Below are 16,589 nucleotides of genomic sequence, written 5' to 3' on the forward strand. Positions count from 1 at the left end.
AGCCACAGGGCTTTCTGCGCTACTCTTCCCAGTACAACTAAACCTCCCCAGGGCTAGCCACAAAGCAAAATGCCTGTCCCACAAAACTCCATTTTTAAGGAGTGCCAGACCTGGCTTCTATTGCTCTGTGAGCTATAAACATACTATGGTCTTCTTCCCAATAATTATTCTTTGGCATCTGAGCTGCTCCAAACCACCTAAGGGTGGAGATCACACCCTGTGCCTTTTGTCTTTCTCCCAGCACTCACCAAACTACACTTATTTCAGGCAGTCAGTAATCACTTGCTGATGTGCCTGAGTGTGCACATGCAGAAACAAAGCATATGCTACCGTTCACTAGTTAGAGCAGCGTGGGTCAAACGGTACTTGCTGGAGTATTCTACAGTCTTCACTGAACTGGTTCTTTAAACAGATGAGGGAAGCCAGATCCAAAGATCATGAGCTACCGTGAGAAGACTTCTACTTCCAGGAAAACTGGAAACATTAAGTAAAAGCAACTAGTGATGGAGATGGAACTCAGAGAACATGGCTTGAGTGCTTCAGAAAGAGACTAAAGAAAATAAGAAATAGCATAAGCTACAGAACTTACCAACACAAAACAGCCTGTCAGGGGTTGAGTGGTAGCCAGGGTTGCAGGCACACTGGTACTTTCCTATGAGGTTCACGCAGCGGCCATGGGGGCAGAGGTGTGCACTCAGTTCACACTCGTTGATGTCTGTTTAGAAAACAAGAATAGCAAAGAGGCAGCCATCAGCCTCTGACTCTGACTAAGATGTGGGCCGAATGACCGGCCACAGGTCAGTGGTCTTCCTCCTTACCTATACACGCCGAGATGTTGGGGGCCAGCTGATGGCCAGCAGGACATTCACAGCGATAACTTCCCTCAGTGTTCAGGCACACGCCTCCTCGGCACAACAGCGGATCTCTCTGACACTCGTCGATATCTGCAACACGGAAATGACCCCTGTTGCAGATGTGGGAGGTGTCCTGCCCCAGACCCCCATGACCTGGTCAGTACATACAGCACCCAGTTGCTGCGAGTCCTGGCTGCTAGCGGCTCACAGGCTCCGTTCTGGGAGAACTGCTACCCACCTCACTCAGAAATGGCTGGGAGGTGAGAAATTATACCCCCTCCCATGTTGGGGGCGGCTCATAGCCAAACTGACCCGGGAGTATAAAATCTCAGCTCCCTGGCCTTGAGTTGGAACAACTCTTGGGCGCTGTTCACACTCCAAGGCCCTTGGGGGATCAGGTTAAAGCTAAAATCCAGCCTAACACTTTGCTTCTATTCCTCCCCTGCCCTAAGCTGCTTCCCTCCCTTTCTTACAGGTTTCTCCTAAGAGCACTCAAAAAATATCCCCATCTCAGGCCTGTTGCTAGGGAACCTAACCTAATGCAACTATCTTAATTAATCTCCTTTTAGAGAAATGATGAATAGAAACTCTAGAATGTGACTCCTAAAACACAGCTTGTATTTGAATTGTTCTTTCTTCCCCAGGGTGTCTATTCCAGGTCACTTCTCAGGGACCTACAGACCACCCGCCACCCCACAGCACAAATTCCCTCATTCCTTCCATACGTCAGTCTCCCTTTGCCACAGACCAATGCCTGACTCACTGGTCAGAAGACCAGCGCACTGGGGGAGCAGGGAGAACCCTCACAGGGGATGAGTCACCCAAGAGTCTTGGCTTGTTTCTTCCCTGGGCTGATCCAATGGTCACGCACTCACCCATGCAGTTCTTCATCATCATGAATCCGCTTTCATAGCCTTCATCGCACTTGCACTCGAAGTCCCCGGGGGTGTTCACACACTGGCCTCGGCCACAGAGGTCAGGGGATATGCGGCATTCATCGATATCTGCACAAGAGCGGTAAGTAGGCAGCAGGTGAGCATCAGAACAGCTTTACTTCTTGTGGCCACACGTTAAGGACTACGCGTGCCCAAGGGTGTCCCTCCAGGGTGAGCCCCTCCACTGACCTGTGCAGTTCCTTTCTTCAGAATCCAGAGCAAAGCCGCTGTCACACCTGCACTTGAAGCTGCCAATGGTGTTCCTGCACTTGCCGTGGGTGCACAGGTTGGGAATCATCTTACACTCGTTGATGTCTTCAAGAAAAATTCAGTGTGGGACAAATCCGTAAGTGATCCATTAGGAGAAATCCACACCCCATGTGAAACCCAGGGAGACAGAAGGGCTTGATTTAAGGTCTTGGTCATACACTTTTAAAAAATGTGATGACTACCAGAAATAGGACTTTGTAAACAGTTTTAGACTTCTAAACGTCTCCATTTTAGAAAGTATTATTAAAGAAGTAAAGAGTGGGTTTATTTGGCCTTCTAAAGCCCAGAACACTATCTGATACATACCAAACACTGAACTATTTGCTGAATGGATGAATAAAAATTCTAAAGTCACTAGTGTCTACATGTAAAGCATATAAAAGGTTTTATAATAGACTGTCCTATAGCAACCAAATTGAGTATGTAGCAGAATGAGATATTCATTTATGCTTCCTGACACTTTTTTAATACCTAAAAATAATTTCAAAAGAGATGTCATTTATAATTTAAATTATTTATAGATGCTGTATACTATTTAAAACACATTCTAAATAAGGAGTACTAGTTAAAAACCATATGATTATCTCAATAGATGCAGAGAAAGCCTTTGACAAAATTCAACACTCATTTATGATTAAAACTCTCCAAAAAGCAGGAATAGAAGGAACATACCTCAACATAATAAAAGCTATATATGACAAACCCACAGCAAGCATCACCCTCAATGGTGAAAAATTGAAAGCATTTCCCCTGAAATCAGGAACAAGACAAGGGTGCCCACTCTCACCACTACTGTTCAACATAGTGTTGGAAGTTTTGGCCACAGCAATCAGAGCAGAAAAAGAAGTAAAAGGAATCCAGATAGGAAAAGAAGAAGTGAAACTCTCACTGTTTGCAGATGACATGATCCTCTATATAGAAAACCCTAAAGACTCTACCAGAAAATTACTAGAGCTAATCAATGAATATAGTAAAGTTGCAGGATATAAAATTAACACACAGAAATCCCTTGCATCCCTATATACTAACAATGAAAAAACAGAAAGAGAAATTAAGGAAACAATACCATTCACCATTGCAACAAAAAGAATAAAATACTTAGGAGTATATCTACCTAAAGAAACAAAAGACCTATACATAGAAAACTATAAAACACTGATGAAAGAAATCAAAGAGGACACAAACAGATGGAGAAACATACCGTGTTCATGGATTGGAAGAATCAATATTGTCAAAATGGCTATTCTACCCAAAGCAATCTATAGATTCAATGCAATCACTATCAAGCTACCAACGGTATTTTTCACAGAACTAGACCAAAGAATTTCACAATTTGTATGGAAATACAAAAAACCTCGAATAGCCAAAGTAATCTTGAAAAAGAAGAATGGAACTGGAGGAATCAACCTGCCTGACTTCAGACTCTACTACAAAGCCACAGTCATCAAGACAGTGTGGTACTGGCACAAAGACAGAAATATAGACCAATGGAACAGAATAGAAAGCCCAGAGATAAATCCACGAACCTATGGACACCTTATCTTTGACAAAGGAGGCAAGGATATACAATGGAAAAAAGACAACCTCTTTAACAAGTGGTGCTGGGAAAACTGGTCAACCACTTGCAAAAGAATGAAACTAGAACACTTTCTAACACCATACACAAAAATAAACTCAAAATGGATTAAAGATCTAAATGTAAGACCAGAAACTATAAAACTCCTAGAGGAGAACATAGGCAAAACACTCTCCGACATAAATCACAGCAAGATCCTCTATGACCCACCTCCCAGAATATTGGAAATAAAAGCAAAACTAAACAAATGGGATCTAATGAAACTTAAAAGCTTTTGCACTACAAAAGAAACTATAAGTAAGGTGAAAAGACAGCCGTCAGATTGGGAGAAAATAATAGCAAATGAAGAAACAGACAAAGGATTAATCTCAAAAATATACAAGCAACTCCTGCAGCTCAATTCCAGAAAAATAAATGACCCAATCAAAAAATGGGCCAGAGAACTAAACAGACATTTCTCCAAAGAAGACATACAGATGGCTAACAAACACATGAAAAGGTGCTCAACATCACTCATTATTAGAGAAATGCAAATCAAAACCACAGTGAGGTACCATTACACACCAGTCAGGATGGCTGCTATCCAAAAGTCTACAAGCAATAAATGCTGGAGAGGGTGTGGAGAAAAGGGAACCCTCTTACACTGTTGGTGGGAATGCAAACTAGTACAGCCACTATGGAAAACAGTGTGGAGATTCCTTAAAAAACTGGAAATAGAACTGCCATATGACCCAGCAATACCACTTCTGGGCATACACACTGAGGAAACCAGATCTGAAAGAGACACATGCACCCCAATGTTCATCGCAGCACTGTTTATAATAGCCAGGACATGGAAGCAACCTAGATGCCCATCAGCAGATGAATGGATAAGGAAGCTGTGGTACATATACACCATGGAATTTTACTCAGCCGTCAAAAAGAATTCATTTGAACCAGTCCTAATGAGATGGATGAAACTGGAGCCCCTTATACAGAGTGAAGTAAGCCAGAAAGATAAAGAACATTACAGCATACTAACACATATATATGGAATTTAGAAAGATGGTAACGATAACCCTATATGCAAAACAGAAAAAGAGACACAGAAATACAGAACAGACTTTTGAACTCTGTGGGAGAAGGTGAGGGTGGGATGTTTCAAAAGAACAGCATGTATACTATCTATGGTGAAACAGATCACCAGCCCAGGTGGGATGCATGAGACAAGTGCTCCAGCCTGGTGCACTGGGAAGACCCAGAGGAATCGGGTGGAGAGGGAGATGGGAGGGGGGATCGGGATGGGGAATAAGTATAAATCTATGGCTGATTCATATCAATGTATGACAAAACCCACTGAAATGTTGTGAAGCAATTAGCCTCCAACTAATAAAAAAATTAAAAAAAAATACATTTTCAATTAAAAAAAAAAAAAGGAGTACTAGTTTTAAATATTTTCTCAATTAATATGAAGGTTTCATTAATACAATTAAAGTGTACAAGTATTTCTTACGTATGTGGGGACTGCACTTGTAACATGTGATTTGAGTTTCCCTTTATAGGGGCCTTTCTAAAGCAAGACCTAGAGCTTAAGAAATCAAGTTCATTTCTACCAAATGTTATGAGAGACAGAACTGGCAGATTAAATCTCAGGAACATCTAGTCCTTCTCTGGCAATGGACCACCACAACCTTTGAATTCAAATCACCTAAGTTTCTCTGAATTTACTTGAGAGACATGTAAGAAGGCCACCTAGAAACTGTCTCTCTAGACAGTACAACTTTATCTCTAGGACTTCTTGAACCAAATGCTCAGTAGGAAAAAAGTCTATGCTTTTTAATTAAGGATGGTAATATTTATATACTCACTTCCCATTTTTATAAGTTCATTTAATTGTGAAGTATAACAAGTAGGCTCAGACACAATGGGAAAGTGACATAAAATTCTACAGTGGGAGCTAAAGTTGGGCATCCCTGAATAACTGGAATTTTGAGTAACCAATTATGATTTTTTCCACATGCTGAAGTAAACACATTCTTGTATCATGGTGCATAAAAGGGTAACTCAATTTTGGAATTAGATTAAATCTGTGACTTCTTTTTTCTTAACATGGGTTTTATGTTTAGCAAAAGAAGATAAAATTTGAAATATCTTAAGTCACTGGAGTGTGTTTGCTACAGGAATGAATTTCAGCGCATTTGGACAAGGAGGACCTGCCACTGGGTTTCCCACACCATTATCTATGCTCAGGTGGACCACAGTGACATGAATACCTCAAATGAATACTGCAAATACATGAACCACAGATGACAAGATAAAGGTCATCTCTAGGGCCTCAGCAGATGGCATAAACATTTCCCAAGATTTTTCTTTCATTTATGCTTAGCTTTAGGATAGTATCAAAATCTACTATAATACTTAATAGTGACTAGATGGGAGAGAAAAGTGACCACAGGAAGCCCCGAGATGTAGAAAAAGAAATTTTGTAATGGAGTGAATATTTTGCCATATGAAATTCAGAAAGCAAAGAAGGCATCCTGAGATGATGATCCAGGGATGACCACGTTGATGACATTTACTGTAATTCTGTTAGCAGAACTCTGCACTCCGGAAAAGGCATCCTATTGACCTAAAAGTAGATCAATCAACCACTGAAACCATCATACCTTTGAAAAAACGTTTGCCATTTGTAATTTCTTTTGTGGCGAATCCGGGTCCTCTGGGACAGAGCTCCTCATACTCAGGCGTGCTTCTCATGGGACACTCCTCGCACTCCTCGGTACCCCAGGCTGCCCCGACCGAGCAGCAGCAGGCGTCCATGCGGTGGCGCCCAACCACGGGCAGGGTGCACTCCTCGTCCTCGTACCTCAGGAAGCAGGTTTCCAGGCGGATATCTGCCGGAGGGAGCAAACAGAGGCAGGCTGAGGAGAGCTACTCTGTTTTCACTGCCTCAAACTGCCAGCGTTGTGTGAGGCCAAGTGGAATACACATAGTCATTTACTATAAACTTATTGACTGAAACTCATTTCTTTGTCCTCAAAGGCTTTGTGGTGGGTTTTCCTGCTTCATAAAGGCTTGCTGGCAGCTCATATGTCTTTGCATCTCCTCCTGTGGTAAGAACCCTTTCAACGCTAGGCATATTCTGATAATTCCCCAGAAGCAGCAGTATTCGGAGAAATCCTGCCATGCTCTTTTGGGAAATGTATTCCTCATTATCCAAGCAGGCTAATTACCAATGCATGTACTCTATGATGTCTTGACATCACTCTAGCTGAAAGCCAACTGCAATCTTTCCCGATGGAAAACATCTCAGCTGGCTCCAGCACCCTTTCCTCAGATCCACTTCATTTTTGGAGAGGTGCAATGGTGAACTCTGAAATGAGGACTGCCCTCCTTGTGATTAGAGAGGGAAAGCAGTAAAGAAGAGCCATTGACTCCTCTTCTCACGTATTTCTTTCACCTCAACATGTGCTTATGTGCATATTCTTCTGCATACATGCGGGAATGTGGGCTTCCTTTCATGTTAGAAAGCTATGGAAGCCTTCTGTGAAATTCCACATTTGGGTTGCCCCTATTAAGATGGTTAATTTCAAAATGAATCCTAGACTAAACACTGAAGCATCCTTCAACTTAAGAACCTGGAAAAAGGTTCTCATTAAATGCCGAATCCTCCTAAACAAAGAAGCAAAGGCTCAAAATGGCATTAACTGACATCCATAGTTATAAATTCCAGCTTTTATATTTTGCATTGCTTACATTATAAACCATAAAGTTTCACATTTAAAGAGTGATTAATCCTAATTCATAAAGGAGCTGTATCTCTTAAATGCATGCCACTCTTTCAACCACCTACAGTGGCCTTTCACTAAAAATGCTCTTCAGGGTCACATGGTTTCAGATACACAATGTGGCTGAGCATCATTTTCAGAGTCATGGACTCCAAAACCAGTGATCCAAAGGATGTTATTCCTGGGAGTCAGAAACCATAACAGTAACACCAGAAAAAGCCCAAGACTCCACATGCATGACTGTGGGATCTCAAATCTGCCACCAATGAGTCCACAGGGCAGGTTTCTAAAAATCAAAGTTTTGTGTCCAGTCTCTTCTCTTCCACATCATTGTCACTTGGGTTCTAGCAGTTGTCATGGAGAGTTGCACCATGGCTGATGGCGGCAACAGCCCTCGTTCCCTCAGGTTCACTACTCAGGCTGTTACAGTCTTTACTGCTGATACCCTCAGCAGTTTCCTGAAAAGACCTGTCTTTCTGGCTAATGGCAGGCCTGCCTAACAGGCTAAGGCTACAGTTTCCAATTAAGCAAAAATGTTCTCCTTACTAATCACCTAGAATTCTATATCCATGGCATATGGAGGATAGATTTAAGAGCTCTAGAATAATAACTGTGATGGTAGCAGTTTAATGAATAATTACATATCAATAAAGAACCGTCAGGTTCCCTAGTCTTTATAAGGAATAAACAGCTGAGTCAGGAAGGCTATTTTTCAAGGAAACCACTATGAATGTTAATAGAAATGCTGAATTTGGGGTGTGTGTGTGTCTGTAGTTGGAACTGAATATTCAGCTCTATCTTCTGAGTTCTGAATAATTGTTAAGAAATGTTCATTAGAAAAGTAATGAGCTCACTATTTACCTAGGCAAATCCTTCCAGTGGCGTCCAAAGTCATCCCACTGGGACACTGACACTTAAATGATCCCTTGGAGTTAACACACAAGCCATTCTTGCAGACTCCTGGGAACACTTCACATTCATCTATATCTATGAAGAAAAAAAGAAAGCATGAAGTTAATACATTTGCATAGCACAATTCTACTTTATTCCATTCAGGGAGTCATATTCCCACAACCAAAAAGGCCATTTTGAACTTAGTAAGTAGAAAACTACTTTGCTTCTAAATAATTCATATAGAATTTCTAGGATATTTAAAAAGCAACCAGGCAGAGCTCATCCACTAACAAAGATATTATTGTTTCTCTATCAGTCCCAGGGAGTAATTTTTGAGTTGTAAAAACAGGGAGTTTGTGGGAGTTCTTAGAGACAAGTTTGGGTACTATAGACATCTCAGGTAAGGCTCCCAAGTGAAAGAAAGTGAAAGTGTTAGTCACCCAGTCATGTCTGATTCTTTGTGATCCCATGGACTACAGCCTGCCGGGTTCCCTTGTCCATGGGATTTCCCAGGAAAGAACACTGAAGTGGGTAGCCATTCCCTTCTCCAGGGGATCTTCCCAACCCAGGCACTGAACCCAGGTCTCCTGCATTGCAGGCAGATTCTTTACCAACTGTGCTACCAGGGAAGTGCTAAGGCTCCCAGGAGCCATTTAATTAGCTTTACTAGACCAGATAGCTGGAATTAAGAAAAGAAACAGAAATCTGATCTTTCAAATTAGCAAAGAAGAAATAGTTTGAAGATAAGCACAGAAAAAAATCCACCACTGGGGAATATGTGGGGCCAGTCAAAAGGGTCTCCTTTGAGAGGTGCTGAGATGTCCCAAGAAACTGTGTATCTAGTTCTAACTCAGCAATGGTCTCGAGCTATCCTGTCAAAGCCTTGGCGGTTCCAGCTTGGGTTGGAGAGAGCTGGAAGATGCTCATGTTCATTCGTCCATCATTCGCTGCATCTGTCTCAAACATATTAGCCCTTCCCAGTTTGCTTAAGGGAGAGCATTGTGTTCTCTGCACTGTTTTTGGAAAAATACTCACCATCAAGTTAACCCAAAGAAAGGCACTTACTTGCTAATGCCAAAAAGGGGGAGCATTAGTCAAGAAACTCACACACACTGTGTCTCTATTTGAGAAGAAATAACTTTCCAAGTCAGGGATATTGAAAAAAAAATTCTAAATCTTTCCTTATAAGAGAAATAAATGCAGAGGGGGAAATTCACCTTTTGGGGGCTGTTTTGCTCTGGGGCCACTTGTATACCAAAATAAGCTGCTGAGGTCAGATAAGTTATTAACAGTGGGTCTGGACCAGAGAGAGGCCAAAGGATTCAGTCATCATTTGGAAAGCAAGCTCTTGGGTGGGGGTTGTAGTGTTCCTCTTTATTTTAGCAGGGAAAAAAAGTTCATTTCATTCCACATATGGGACTAATTGCTGTTTTTAAAATTTTTCAGCTGCTGTGTCATGTCAGGTTGTGTTAGTCACCCTGACCTATGTCTGTCTATCCGGGACTCCATGAGAAAAGAAAAATCACAGGAAAGTAGAAAGAATCCACGTAGACTCTCAAAAACGAGGCAATAGAGGTGTGTCTCTTCTCATCATACATAACCATGAAACAAACAACAATAACAACAAAAGAATCCAGGACAAAATCAAGAGAAATGCAAGTTTTATAGCCTCATCACAAACTTCCTTTTTTCTCTTCTCCATAGATAACATTTTGAAATTGTAGTCACTCAAAACTATGGTCAGCCTAAATCATTTTCAAGACACTCTGCCCTTTGGCCATAGAGCTCTGACACTGGCAAGAGCACACATGCTTGTGAAATTCATGTCTGTTACAGGTTCGGCAGTTCTCATTATTTTTTTCCCCTGCTACATATTTCTCACTGGGAAGTTACATGACAGCTTTATGCAGTCCAAGTTAATACAAGCATTCTTCATGCATGCAGAAATTTATGATTTATAAATAATCATAAATACCTTCACACTGTGTTCCTTTAATTCTTGAATAGCCTTTCCCACAAATGGGATCTGTATCAAAAAAACAAACAAAAAGCAAAAAAACAAATCTGAGATAACAATATCCAGACTTTATGACACAATATTAGCAACATGACAGACCCTTTAACATGGAATTGATTTTTTTGTTATGAATAATTCTGAGGCAACAAAGTGTCACTGAGATTGTATAGATGAGGGAGAAGGATGAAATGTCTCCTTGAATAAAGCTCAGTCCATCTGTGAGATTCTGAAAGACTCAAAGATAACCTAAAGAGCACACTACGGTGATGACTAAGAAGGAAACTGACTCGATTTCCCTCTTGCTGTGACCCCTAAAACAGGAATCATACTATAGGATTACTGTAACATAAACGTGGAAAACAAAGTCTAGAACCGGCAGGTCTCACGCCCTGCAGCAGTCACACTATTATCAGTTCACACATTTGTATATCCAAACAGTGAATCAACAGAATCATTAGCAAGGCTCTCAAACCTCAGTTTTGCAATAACTTTAGTCACGAACTCTGGTTCCTTTACATCAATATTTTTTTGGGGAAGAAAATCCACGCCTGTAAAAAAGCTCAGGACCCTTAATCATGAAGCTTCTAAGAGAGCCAATAAGAATTGCTGATCTGGGAAAGCCACACCAGATAACTACATTACAGTGTGGTGACAGAAAAGAATACATTAACCAAATCACATACAATTATTGCCCTTGACACTTCTCTTAATTTCCTACATAGCAACATGTTTCACTGAAGTCATCAGAATGAAATCTTCTACAATTCCCACGTGAACTTAAATGAACAAAGTTCCGGGCTTCCCTGTCCCAAGTAAAATGCCCAGTGAGCAGAGGAGCCACGGCACCCGCTTCTTACCGACTTGGCATGGGGTGCATGGGCTCCCCCAGGCAGCACCGAGGGATGAACAGCACTGGGACTTTAATGTGGCTCCATTGATGTTGATCTCACACCGCCCATCGATGACAGTCTGCCAACAAGTGCCCTTGATGGTTTCTGTAGGGGCAGGGGAGTGATGATATTTAATAGACAATTAACAATTAATTAACAATTAATATTAATAGACAATTATCTCAAAAATTCAAACATGTGCACTGGGATTATAGCAAGAATAGCATCATGAAACAAGGAATAATGATAGTTTAAAATTTTGTTTTTCCATACTGAAACCGTTCTGCAATAAAGGTGGACATTAAATACAGCAGCATTGATAAAACAGGAAAATCATTCTCGGAAAGATAAATACCTATGCAGATGGTTTTTGTTGGATCCAAAGTACTTTCAGAAGAACATTCACAAATGAAAGAGCCTGGGCTGTTCTTGCAGACTCCATTAATGCAAGGACTTGATTCACATTCATCGATGTCTGAAACAAAAATAGGTCTACATTACTGCTAAAAACTAGTCTTGGGCACAAATGAATCTTTAAACTTTGGTCTCAACTGCTACTACATATTCTTCATTAGATAATAAAGCTGGCCTAGATGGATTTTTTTCCTAGACTAGATGGAATGCCAAAAATAATAATTGAGCACATCTCTATGTTCAGCACACGGCCGAATCTTTTTAATTCAGAAAATCTGGAGCAAATGTAAGCATGATTTCTGAATTATTAACTCAAATAGCATATATCTAATATTTTCTTAATCTATTAAATGTTGGCAAATAAAATACCAAATGCAGGAAAATATAAAATGGATACTCTTAAATAGCATTTGAATGTGAAATAAATGGTGACTAAAAGGCCAATTGTGGATAAGTACTATCAGCAGCTTATAAAGCATATACAAGTGTCATTCAGGATCACAGAATCTCAACTACATGACACAACTGTCTAAAATAAGAAGTGGCTTTAATTTATCTTTGTGCTTTTCCAGTGGATCTCCAAAAGGCAACAAAGTACACGGTATAAGAACAAAAATTATTCCTTACCTTCACAGGTTTTCAGCTCAGGTTTGTATATAAATCCCTTGGGGCAGGTACAGACAAAACTTCCAGGAGTATTTCTACATTGTCCATTGTCACAAAGCAGACTATTCAATACACATTCATTAATATCTGGAAAATAAAGAAAACATAAACTTTTAAAAGATCTCGTCCTTCGCATGCAATTTCTTTGCTTTTTTTGTTACGTTTTTAAGGTCATAATGATATGATTAATTCAAGGAAGGAGCAAAACTCCTATACCATTGGTTTTTGCAAAAATTACCTAGTTTTAGAAAATAGGTGACTGATCTGATTATTTTTACTAGGTATCTACAAAGTCTAAAATCACCAGACCATTTAATTCACTTCTTTGGCAGGAAAAAAAAACTTAGATTTGCTGAAAATTATTATTTATTGGGTTGGCCAAAATGTTTGTTTGGGTTTTTTCCTATTTCTTTGCCATAAGATGGGACAGGAAAACCCGAATGAACTTTTTGGCCAACCCAATATATAATTGTTTCACTGTGCCAAAGTTAAAAGGATTAATCCCAGTGTTTTAAGGAACTGACTAAATATTTAGAAAGTATGGTCCATCTTTAATAAGTATTAGTTCCAGGATGGGTGTTTCTTCTTCAGAATAATTTAAGTGGTCTCCAGTTATGTTTATAAAGTATGAAGCAAGCTGTAGAGTTTATAACTGCCAAGAAGAATGCAGACTAGGGATTCAGAGAGCTGAGTAATAGGCCTGTCTGATACAAAATCAAACTTTTCATATGTATTACTTAGATAATTGAGGAAGTGTGGAACTTAAACAGTCTGCTATACCACACTGAGATAAGCTACATCATACGGCCCACAAAGCAGGCTACACATTCATAAGGAACTTTTTACATACTGAGTGATTCTGCTTAGATACTCATTGACAAGCTAGTGGTCCTTACGTAAAGTATACACAAATTCGGTACTAGAGAGCTGCGTGGGTTCACATCAGTAAATATACTTCAATCAGAAGCTTACAGTGATCCTTTGGTATCTGCAAGGGATTGGTTCCAGGAACCCCATCCCTGCCATCCAGGTTACCAAAATCTGTGGATGTTCAAGTCCCTTATATAAAATGGTATAGTACTGGCGTATAACCTATGCACATCCTCCTGTGTACTTTAAACCATCTCTAGATTACTTATAATACCTAATATGATGTACATGCTGTGTAAATAGTTGCTGGTATATGGAAAATTCAAGTTTTGCTTTGGGGAACTTTTGGGAATTTTTTTTTCAAATATCTTTGATCTGAGGTTGGTTAGATATGCAAATGCAAAACTCACAGATGTGGAGGGCTGTGTTTATAAAGTATTAAATATGAGAAAATTTAAAATATGGGAAAATCAAGTATAAAGTGATGTTATTGTCTGAGCAAATAGCATGCTGAGAATTCTGTCAAAATTGTATAACAAATGCTAACACTTCCCCAAAGGGTCAATATTGCAATTCTCAACTGATGATGTCAGAAGAATATGGAACTTTAAATTAAGGACTTGAGGATTAAGAAATAAAATAGCCAATCCCTGGAATTCTCTGGAAAGTGGCTGGAGTGGATCTTTGATTTCTAACTTCATACTTCTGAACACAACCTGAAATATGAACATGCATGCTCAGTCAAGTCCAACTCCTTGTGACCCCATGGATTGTAGCTCGCCAGGCTCCTCTGTCCATGGAATTTTTTAGGCAAGAATCCTGGAGTGGGTTGTCATTTCCTCTTCCAAGGGGTCTTCCCGATCCAGGGATTGAACCCATGTCTCCTGAATTGCAGGAGAATTCTTTACCACTGAGCCACCAGGGAAGTCCTGAAATAGGAACATCCTTCTGATGATAATGGGTCCAACTTTGGAATAGACACTAGAACACTGAAAGAAGAATCCCTTCTGCCTCCCATACTCTCTGTTTGCTTTGCATGGGGTGATTTCAGGATAAAGCTAAGACATCTCTGTGTCTTTCTGGCATGTCCAAATAAACAATGATTTTTCAAGTCTGCCAATGTAGAGACGCTCTTATAGAAAAATGAAATCGTAAAACTTCTTTTGAGGTGAGTCTAGTTTGAAAGTACTATGTGTACTCAAATAACAACCGTACTCTCCCAAAAAAGGGGGGCCCTAAAATTAAGGGTATGAGAGAGAAAGAAATCATTTCTCAAAATTCAGTATTTATCATAAATGTACTTTTCCTTCTGAAAGGCCAGGTTTGGGCCAGCAGTAAAAGTTAGGGAGACAAAAAGAAACCCACTAGTCAAAATAAGAGGGTGTTGTGGTAAGTCTGTGGCTCCCCTGATCTGCTGCTATCCTCCATTTTCTTAGGTACTTATTTAGCCTGAAACTCGGGTGAAAGCTGATTTGAATGGGGGCAGAGAAGATGCTCTGATTTGTTGTTAGTTCTTCTTATGTGACTGCAAATGCCACATATTAAGAAGAAAAGCGGGTAAAAATACTTAAAGTAAGATTTCTGCTTCTTTGAAAATAAGTGCTATGTCTACTTTGCCCACAATGACAACTGGTAGCAGCCTTAACAACAAAGGCATCCAGTAGGGATGCCTACTTCAGCTTCAACCTGCACAGTTAGAGAACTGTACACTGTATAAGAGGGACAGTTGCCATGGTCCACCCTTGATGGAGTTAAACAAAAGATATAAGCCGTCAGGATGCAGCTATGCTGATACCCGAAGTATAGAGCATCCATCTGTCAAGTCCTTAAGGTACTCAAGCAGGTTGCTCAAGCAACAAAAGAAAGAATGCATGATGCCTGAAATGTCTTAGAAAACAGTGAAGCTTCTTACCAACACAGTTTTTCCCAGTGGAATCCACTTCATATCCTGAATTGCATATACATTTGTAGGTCCCACGGAGATTTTCACAAATTCCATTTGGGCAAATATCAGGATCTAATGCACATTCATTTATATCTGGACCAGAAAAAAAGCTCATAAGCATTAACATGCTAAAGTAAATGTCAAACAGACTGTCAGAAAATTACAATAAATGTAAAGACATCAGGACCTTGTGAAAATAAGAAAGCTTCTCCTTGATAAGAAACTTTATCCCTTTTTTCTTACTGCAAGATACTCTGAATCAAGTCTTTCCTCCATCAGTCCCTGAGAGGAAACTGGCATCTGAGCTAGAACTACAAGGTTACCAACCCTTAATTAAAAGGAGAACCCCTGGACTTTCTCTTGTCTGAACACTAAGATGGGAAAGTAGATCAAATACAGAGTCAAAGTTCCTACAACTGGTTTCCCTGCCATCAGCTTGTCCCTCTTCAATCTATCTTCTATATTGCCACCAGACTTAGCCTAAAAACAAAGTGATTGTGTCATTCTCACGGTTCAGACTTTTGTAGGTTCGATAATATCCTCAAGATTAAATTAAAATATGAATGCCATTTATTCACTTTAAATCCTTTACTCTGCCGTGAACAACACATAATGCCCTCTTCACTCTGTGTTGGGAATGCCTGAAGCAAGCCTAATCTTGGTTCAAAACATGCACAATCATCACCTGCTCTGGAAAAACCTCTGCTACTCTTGCCAGATGAGGATGGGTCCTCCCTCTTCTGGGGGCTCCCAGACCAAGGAGAGCTCTAATAGTCAAGAGTGATGCAAAGTGACCATCAGTGAGTGACTAGTCTCAAATCTTGTTCCCTGACTCTTCTATAAATCAAGATTGACCTTTTTTCTTCCTCAGATTCCTTTCACAACTTATTTATTCCCTACTAATTCTTTATTCATTATACAGTTCCTTACTTCTCTTTTCTCCTCCAAACATCCACCTCCAACCCTTCCTCATCCATACACACTGATGAAATCAATCAAGAGAATGAACTGACAATCAGTTCAGCCATAATTCTCTTGAACCAAATCATTTAGTTTTATGTTAATAAAGTAATCTCTTCCTCTTTCTTATCTGTTTTTACACTTGTTCCAATTCTCCCTTTTAATTTCTTTTATGCCACCAGTATTTCTCTAGTTCTAACTCCTACACTTAAACATTTCATTTTCTTTCAGCTAACTGCGATCACTGCCTGCTACAAAATACAAGATGGCTCCCTATTGCCATCTGTTAATGACTGACCACTTGCTAGTTAAGAAAATGTTCAACATGTGCAGGGGTTCACCTGAACTTGTAACCCTGAATTGTGCTTGACAGCCGTAGACCCAAAGGAGGGCCAGGCTGCCCCTTCTCATAAATGAGCCACCACAGCCACTGTATCTCGTTCACATCGACCCCCCCGGGAGAGGACCCAATGCTTCAGTATGAAGCCCCACACTCACACCCAGCAACCCCAGGACCCACTGTGCCACTGT

General features: G+C 40.2%; 1 protein-coding gene across 1 annotated transcript in view; it reads right to left on the reverse strand.

Annotated features, from left to right (window-relative positions):
• Positions 1–16,589, reverse strand: part of FBN1 (fibrillin 1) — a 261,970-nt gene that overhangs the window by 89,071 nt on the left and 156,310 nt on the right. The window contains exons 19-29 of the mRNA XM_043921055.1: positions 15,066–15,191; positions 12,245–12,370; positions 11,559–11,678; positions 11,171–11,308; positions 10,272–10,322; positions 8,264–8,389; positions 6,281–6,508; positions 1,979–2,104; positions 1,730–1,858; positions 819–944; positions 590–715 (exon numbers count right to left, since the gene is read on the reverse strand). Of these exons, the coding sequence (XP_043776990.1) occupies positions 590–715; positions 819–944; positions 1,730–1,858; positions 1,979–2,104; positions 6,281–6,508; positions 8,264–8,389; positions 10,272–10,322; positions 11,171–11,308; positions 11,559–11,678; positions 12,245–12,370; positions 15,066–15,191 (1,422 nt within the window). The remainder of the gene's footprint in view (positions 1–589; positions 716–818; positions 945–1,729; positions 1,859–1,978; positions 2,105–6,280; positions 6,509–8,263; positions 8,390–10,271; positions 10,323–11,170; positions 11,309–11,558; positions 11,679–12,244; positions 12,371–15,065; positions 15,192–16,589) is intronic.

Source organism: Cervus elaphus, chromosome 12, assembly GCF_910594005.1.
Source record: "Cervus elaphus chromosome 12, mCerEla1.1, whole genome shotgun sequence".
NCBI classification, from domain to species: Eukaryota; Metazoa; Chordata; class Mammalia; order Artiodactyla; family Cervidae; genus Cervus; species Cervus elaphus.